The sequence below is a fragment of the Chaetodon trifascialis genome, chromosome 18 (assembly GCF_039877785.1).
Source record: "Chaetodon trifascialis isolate fChaTrf1 chromosome 18, fChaTrf1.hap1, whole genome shotgun sequence".
In the NCBI taxonomy this organism is placed as follows: Eukaryota; Metazoa; Chordata; class Actinopteri; order Chaetodontiformes; family Chaetodontidae; genus Chaetodon; species Chaetodon trifascialis.
Genome location: NC_092073.1, coordinates 5,927,763 through 5,936,049, shown reverse-complemented (window position 1 = coordinate 5,936,049; position 8,287 = coordinate 5,927,763). Strand labels below are relative to the sequence as shown.

The 8,287-nt window shown below is 39.8% G+C and overlaps 1 protein-coding gene across 1 annotated transcript; it reads left to right on the top strand.

Annotated features, from left to right (window-relative positions):
- Positions 1 to 344: 344 nt before the first annotated feature.
- LOC139347008 (C-C chemokine receptor type 3-like) lies at positions 345 to 4,071 on the top strand. Its single transcript, XM_070986425.1, has 3 exons — positions 345 to 380; positions 601 to 800; positions 3,213 to 4,071. Exons 2-3 carry the CDS (start codon positions 628 to 630, stop codon positions 4,069 to 4,071), a joined length of 1,032 nt encoding a protein of 343 aa, XP_070842526.1. The 5' UTR covers positions 345 to 380; positions 601 to 627.
- The last annotated feature ends 4,216 nt before the right edge of the window (positions 4,072 to 8,287 follow it).

Genomic DNA, 8,287 nt, shown 5'->3' with positions numbered 1-8,287 from the left:
GCTGACTCCTTGAACTCTCAGCACTATTCCAACATCAAGATGGACACTACGCAGCGAGTCAAATGTGATGGGAATGTCATATTAACATGTGACGTACACAGATACACTTGTCTGTGTGAACACGGCTTTAGAATCTCAACTAAGCAGCTCTGGGAGAAGCATATAATTCAGAGGGAGTGACACTATGTTATGTTGCGCTTTCAGCCAATCCCTCCCCCTCATACACAGTCACACACATGCACTGACACACCCATTCTTCTCTGGTACTTCCTTCCCCTTGCTGGCTGACTTATCATGGAGTGACTTGAACTCACTGTGAGTCAGACAGCTGTGGCCTTCAGAGTCAGACAGCAAGCAGAAGCCTCTCTGCTGGCCAGGCGGTAAGTCAGCTCAGCTTAACATCATCCTGATTGCAACAAACATCTGCTTTTATTTCCTGGGCTCCTGCAAGGTTCTCAATTTAATAGCAAATAAGATTTGCATGTCCTACAGGAGCACACATGCATAATTTAAGAGCTCCTGTATACCTTAAAGCATTTCTAATGGATTGATCATTTAATAACTTGAAATTCATATTGACTACATGTCTGTTTCCAACAGATTTCCCTGCTAACATTTGAGACAAAGATGGAAGCTACAACATATGACTACAGTGATTACAGCGATGAGCCATACTCGCCCGTCACACCATGTAGCAGGGACAGTGACAACAATCTGGGAGCTCATCTATCCATCCTCTTCTACTTTATGTTTCTCTTCAGTCTCTTTGGCAATGGGTTGGTTCTGGTCATCATCCATCGGTGAGTGGTCCAACAGAAACCCTAAACTTAAATGGAAACAGTGCAGTACATACTGCAGAAGTAATTTCAACATGATTTGATTTTGGTTTTGCACTTTAATGCAGTTGGGTGCAGAAGGTGTATGCATGGCACTCATTTAAACAGCTCTGCATAGTTTTAAACAATTTAGTTATTTAAGCTGTGCAAAAGATTCACAGTAAAAGCCACCCCATCTTTTGCTTCAACTAAGCCTTTAATTCATCTCCTGAAGAAAAAACAATGTGTCATCTGCAAACACATGCTGCAATATCTTTGACACTTCACGTGTCATTGCTATACAAACTGAAACATTTAGGCCCTAAAACCAGGCCTTGTAGGACTCTCCACATTCAATACACTCAGATATGTCACCAACAAACTTTAGATATTGTTTCCGTTATTCAAATAGCCTTAGAGCTACTCCTCTCTCACCATGCCATACGATTTAGAAATTAGTGTGTATGATCTATTGTATCAAATGCTTTTTTTAAAATCAAGAAATACCCGCTATTGTGTATTTCTTACTTTGTACAGTCTTCCATTATTTTCCTCAGCTTATCCAAAGCCATACTGACTGTCATTCAACAATTTATTCTTGTCAATAAAAGTATCTGACTGAGTTTTAAGCACTTTGGAACATTGGAAAGCAAGGACACTGGTGTGTTATTGGTAAAGCTGTGTTTATCTCCAATTTTTAAAAGTGGGATGACCTTTGCTATTTTCTTTCTGCCTGACAAAATAGCTGTATGAAAAGAAAGACTGAAAATATACATTACAAGTTCGATTATACAGTCGTTTTCTCCATAATCATGTCGATCCCATTACTATCACTTGATGTTGACTGCAACACTTTACTTCCCCTGTCCAAGCTACCCTACATTTGGCCAGCATTATGTTTTTTAATAGAATTTGCAACAAAACAAAAGAATCATTCATGTGTCTGTATAACTTCATTACTGTCACTGATGAAATGACTGGGCAGACCTGTGGACACAGGTTTATTTCCTGTTACACCGTTTAGAAGTTACCTTTGACATCATTTTAATGATCAAGTCATATTAGGAGCTTCTTATCCTTGAACCCACAGCGAGAGGAATACAGTAGCTATGCAGTAGGTAAGCTTTCTCTCCCAGAGACCCTGTAACCCTCCTCTGTCATTGTCTACCAACTCTCCAACTCTTCCGCTCTCCACCTTTGTGAGAAAGCAAATGTAAAAATATGTTTGGTCGTCATGGACACGAATGTGAATGTTGGAGATGAACTCAGCAAACTCTCACTGCACAGGCCTGAAAGGAACATTTAACAATACAGTACATTATGGAGGCTTGCCCTGAGCAATGCTATGTCAGCTGTATGTTGACAGGATGAGAGCTCAAGGAAAGTAAAGACCAATTTCTATGGCACCATTCTCTGAAATTACAACAGAAAACTCTAAACTTGCCTCATTTTCTGTATCCATAAAGGTGCGTTTAACATTTTTCCACATTTAAAAAGCTAGCCAACAGAAATCAACACTGTGTCAGTGCTGCTTTTTCAACCATAGGCTATATTGAAATGAAATGAATATTGTTGTTATTCCTCGATGCATTACCCCGAGAATATAGGTAATGATTCACTCAAGCTGGGAAAGTCTGCATCCTGTGTTGGCTTCAATTTGAGACCATAGATATTAAGTATGTAATATGTTATTTGTGACTAGACAATGTTGGGAAAAAAAATGTGACAGCACTAAGGTTTGGTTAGGTTGAGATACAAAAAACCTTGTTTGGTTTGGGGAAAGATCGTGGTTTGGATTAAAACTAGCCCAACCTCTGCAGAAAAACAGCTGCATAGATCGTCTGTGTAAGCAAGAGATTGTGACCCATATTTTCTTTTATAGTTCGGCAGCGACCTTTAGTGCACATAGTAATTATGACAGGAGCAAAGGAGAAAGTCAGGTGACGTGGTATAAAGAGCAAAGTCTGCATATGGTCAAAGGCAGGGTGGATGGATGGATCAAACAAAACAGGAGTTTCACCCAGGGGACAGCAAGTCATGTCCTGTGTGAAACTGAAGTCAATATACTTATATATATCTGATGGAAAGGCTGATGGTTCTTCTTGTGACCATGTCCTAACAACATTACAGTAGGTCACGAAGAATGTGAAACTTCGTCAGAATTGTGACCACTCCTGCATGTGTCAATAAACAAATTTCAAAGCTTATATTTTGTATGCAGAAAATACATGCATTCATTTTACGAAGCTAAAGGTGGGCTAATTTACTTCACTGCTACCAATCAATCCCCAGATGCAGAGATTCCACTGAAACCACCTCACTGTTAAAAATGCTTGTGTCACCCTTAAGCGTTTTTGCTTTTCTCCCCATCCAACTGTTTGAATGACCGTGGCATAGGTTCGAGAAGCTGACCACTGTGACCAACATCTTGCTACTGAACCTGGTGGTGTCCTCCCTGATCTTCATGAGCAGCCTTCCCTTCATGGGAGTCTACATGCAGCTTTCCAACTGGATCTTCGGCACGGTCATGTGTAAGATTTTTGGAAGTGTCTACTACCTGGGCTTCTACAGTTCTGTTCTCTTTCTAACTCTTCTGACCTTTGACCGACACCTTGCAGTCGTGTACTCCTTAGGCGCACCACGAGTGAGGAATCGATTCTATGCGGTAGTCTCCTGCGCTGTGGTCTGGCTGGTCAGCGCCTTGGCATGCATCAAGCCAATAATTCTCCACACCACTTTTTTTCATTATATTGACAACAAAACATACTGCGATGACTATCCTGGCGACTTACCTTCTTTTCATTTGCAGCAGCTTAGAGCTTGTGGATTTTACCTTCAGCTTTTCCTTTTCTTGCTCTTTCCTCTGATTGTTATAATCTACTGCTACGTCAGGATTGCTATCACTGTCATATCATCCAAGATAGTTACCAAGTTCAAGACAGTCAGGCTGATTTTCATCATTGTGCTGTTGTTTTTTGTGTGCTGGACCCCATTCAACATTGTCCTCCTAATGCATGATAAAGCCAACACCTGTGAGGAAGCGCGGAAATGGGGTTATGCTCTTCACGTCACTCGTAACCTTGCCTACGTTTACTTTTGCATCAGTCCTATCTTTTACACATTCGTCGGGAGAAAGTTCCAGAACTATTTCAGACAGATGCTGGTGAAACGTTTCCCGGGGTTAAGGAAACATATTTCCGTCACTCAACACAGTGGCACCAATATGTCCACAAAAACTACACCAAATAATCTTTAGGGAGGGAAAACCCTTTGTTTCTCAGGACTGCCATGTGTTCAACAATCCATGGCTTTAAAAACAACTGAACAAACGCAGTAAGAGTTTGCATTCTTCTCGGACGGTAAGCATAGAAAGCAGTGAAATACAAGAAGGCATACAGTTTCAACTCTCGCAGGATTCTGTGACCAATCCTATTGAGAAAAACATATAGTATGTGTATCTGGCAATAAATATTTACACTTTATTCAGCTGTGTTGCTAATTTCACCCTTCTCAAGCCTTTGAGGACATGTTTAATTGTCAAAATCTGGTGGATCTCCTTTCGCCTCCTTATTTGCTATCATGGCACATTTAGACGTAAATTTAGCTGAACTATCAGAAGAGATGGTTTCCTATAGAATAAACACAGCACTCCTGCTCTGTATATACAAATCTTTTTGCCTTTTAAAGAATTAAGGAAATGCTTCTTTCCCTGAGCTATTCAGCATGATGCTCCAGTGATTTTGCAGTTTGTTCATGGGGCACTGTCCTCAAGGGTTCCCACTGAGAGAAGAACACAGTGGTCTTCAAGTTGGGCCACTGTGTAAAACATAAATTAAAGAGAATGTGATAATCTCCTAATCCCTTTTCAATCAAAAACAGCACAAAGACAGTATATTTAATGTGACATCATCAAGTTCATTGAAAATTTGCAACATTGGAACAACTTTTGGGGGTTATACAAATTGGTTTTGGTGACTTTCTGTCCTCTAGTGGTCAGAGATTTATTGATTAACCTCTGAGCTGGGTTTAAAAATGGATCAGCTGTAACATCATTGATTTTGGAGGGATCTGTAAACCCTGGGTCAGGGCAAACACAACACAAACCTTAATTGGTGGAACATTCTGCAATATTTACTCCAGTCTCCCAGATGAAAGAGATGCCATTTACGCCCATTCACCACAAAAGTTCACATGCTTCACTGAATGTTGGCACTGGACATAGATGTACTGCAGATTTGTTTAAAATGAATGTAATAACAAGGAATACAGGCAATACAAAAATATTAGAAGTCAAGGATTGATGGATTTATCGTTCTGCTGCGAGATATCACATGGGGAACGCCAACACTGGTCAGCTTGGGCTGCTTGTGTTTTGTGCTACAACTTTCCATTGAGGGTAGAGATTATTCATCATAAAGTTGAACAAAGACCAAGTAATCTGCGTCTTTTTCAAAACACACATCTAGAAAAAGCTGTGAACCACCTGCTGACGGCAGTCACCTTTCTCTATCGCACGGAATGCATCTCCAAGTGTGTCAGACCACACTTGGTCATACTGCAAATTTTTCGAGCAGCATGATTACTTCTCTGCACCACCTGTCTGATGAATGCAACCACTAAGGGGTGCATAGTCTTTTAATCCTTTAATATTTGAGCAAATGTTAAAACCCTACACCCCTAAAGGGCTTTGAATGTTATACAAACAGTAGTTCGCTCTGTATAATTATCAAGCAGCCTCATACTCTCAGAACTTTTCCTGGTTGAGTTCAGTTTTGATTGTCCAAAGCTGATACTTACCCAAGTACGCCTTATAAAATGTCAATATAACCCTGTAAAACCCCCCCCAAAACAATAGAACAGTAAGAGCAGGATTAACTTAACATGGCCAAATGACTGTGCTGAACAGCTGACAGTAGAGTATCATCTATAGGCTGCCCTATATATAGTGTGCTTCTCCAAAGCAATGACTCAAGTGTGCACACTCATTATACTGTCATTTTCCACATGGCTTTGAGCCTGCTAATGGAAGCTTGTTACTGTATTTGTTTTCATTTTGTCTATGTTTTAATCTCATGTTGTTACTTTTTAAAGATGGTTTTAGGATTACTCATATTCTTTAGAAAAAGGGTTTTAGTGATGTGAAAAGACAGTTGATTGGAATGTAATGTGATGATTCATTTAGTTATTCTGTCATTTTACATGGAAAGAAGACAGTGAAGAAGCTACACCAAAAAAGGCAGTTCAAAGCTTCATCTTGGTTTTTATTTGATCTGGCTCTTGCATTTGCCTGTGTGAATCTAAGCTGTTTGATTAAATTACATCTTTCAATCAGCAGGCTCCATGTTGCTGTTTTTCACATTCCTTAACTCGCATCCTAAGAACATTCATTTTAGACAGCACTGGTTAAAGGTTTGAGTTCAAATACATGTTTTTCCATGCTCATGTTTAGAAGAGAACAAGATCTCCTGGTTGCATTACTCGACAGCTTACCCAACAAAACCAAGAATAATTTCTGTATAATAGATCCACCCTAAATCTTAAGATTAAAGAGCAGATATAATCTCCACATGAAAACAATGAGGACCAATCATAGGTTAGCTTATCATTTTACCACCCATGGTTGTAAACATCATTATTGATCATTTATTACACTCTCTAGATTTGGTCCTAGTCTGGAGTCTGTTTTAAAGCTCCTCCCAACCCTCCTGCCTCAGTGGCTAATTTCTCCTTCTGTGGCATTGCTTGGTGATAAATTGTCAAGCAGGCTTACATGTCTGCCATTCTTTGCACTGAAGGAGAGAGGGAGGAAAAAATCAAGCTGTCAATAATGAAAAGGGGCTTCAGAAAAGAGTAATGCTTTCAGATAAGATGTCATTCCCACCGTTTTTCTCTGCTATGTCATGAGTAAAGTCAAGCCCAGGGAAAAGTTAGAAGAGTCTGACATTACTGCACTGAAGATGATCAGATTAAATGTGTTTTTCAAACAGGAAGAAAGAGGAGGCGCAGTCTTGTGCAACAGAAATTCAGTATAAGGGTGGGATGACTTGCAGCTCCAAAGAAGCTACCAGCTCACTGTTACAGCAGCGTCTGACAAGGGAGGAAGGTGACTGACATGATTAATGATATAAAATGCATACACACCCAGGAATGTCATTGTACCACAGTTAGCTACACTAGCTGCAGTATCCACAGACTATAAAAAGGAGAATATCTAGTCAGTAACACTTAAAAAGTGTTCATATGATTCATTAATAATATTTAACTACATGTTTTTTCTCTTCTAATTTTTAACTTTAAAGTTTCAAAAAAAAAAAAGATTTAAGACTTGAAACAAAGTTTGCAGGGGGTTTAAGAGTTGAATGTGGAATTTATTGTTTATCTATTCCATACATTTTCTTTATAGTGTTAAGTTCATACAGTTGAAGAGCTAGAGCTATAGATGACATGTTGTGTGAAACATTTTGAAAGTTCTGTGTGTCTTCATGTGTGTCATGTGTGCATGCATGAAGCATTTCCTCATCTACAGATGAGGGACAAATGAGTAAACACCAGAAAAATCCCAATACAAGTGCTTAGTGCTGAGGATAAAGCATATAATTCACATCATTTTCATCCTCATCAAGCCATTCAGTGAGCCCTTGTGGTCTGTGTGGAAGCATCTGCATCTAATGTGTTTTTCTGCATTCATGTATTGATGTTTTTCCTTTCATTTGTCACCTACTGCACCCTGTCACTGGTGAACATGAGTTGAGAGTTCATTCAGATGAAGTTTTGCTCTTTCAGAGAACTTTTGTTTCATGACATCGACACTTACTGATACTGAAGGCGGTTTTTACAGTTATCACACAGTAGATGTGTTTTCCTGCATCCGAAGAGGTGAGAAGAGCTGCCTATTTCCACCACTTATTTTGTTATTTGCACTGTGTGTGTTTCTAATTGTTGAGTCAACCAATGAGAAAGACACAGGTTTTGACACCAAACTGAATTGCAATACATTTGTTCTTCTCTTCGTACTCTACATGATGTGTCATTCTGAACAACAGCTGACCCTCTGACTCCTCCAGCACACGAAAAGAGGAAGCGAGGAAAGAAAGAAAATATGCCAAAAATGTTGTAAAACTTTGCTCTCCATGGAGATGGGCAGAAGAAAGAGATCTCTCTTGCTTCACCTTCATGCTGTGTTTCCTTTTTACTTTTTAATAGAAGTGTCAAGAAGCTCTCTGGGGTCCTCCACTTGTGGGGAATGAGAATTAATTGGAGGATTAGAGCTACATGCACCCTCTACCCTGTCTTGACTTATAACATGGCTTTAGGGTCTGCAGTGCTGCTTCTTGTGACTGCTGACGTGTGTGTGTGTGTGTGTGTGTGTGTGTGTGTGTGTGTGTGTGTGTGTGTGTGTGAGAGAGAGAGAGAGAGAGAGAGAGAGAGAGAGAGAGAGAGAGAGAGAGAGAGAGAGAACAATCATTAGCCCC

Coding starts and splice junctions, on each gene's coding strand:
- LOC139347008 (XM_070986425.1), top strand. CDS start 628: ATGGAAGCTACAACATATGACTACAGTGATTACAGCGATGAGCCATAC. Junction 801..3,212: donor GTTCTGGTCATCATCCATCG/GTGAGTGGTCCA, acceptor ACCGTGGCATAG/GTTCGAGAAGCTGACCACTG.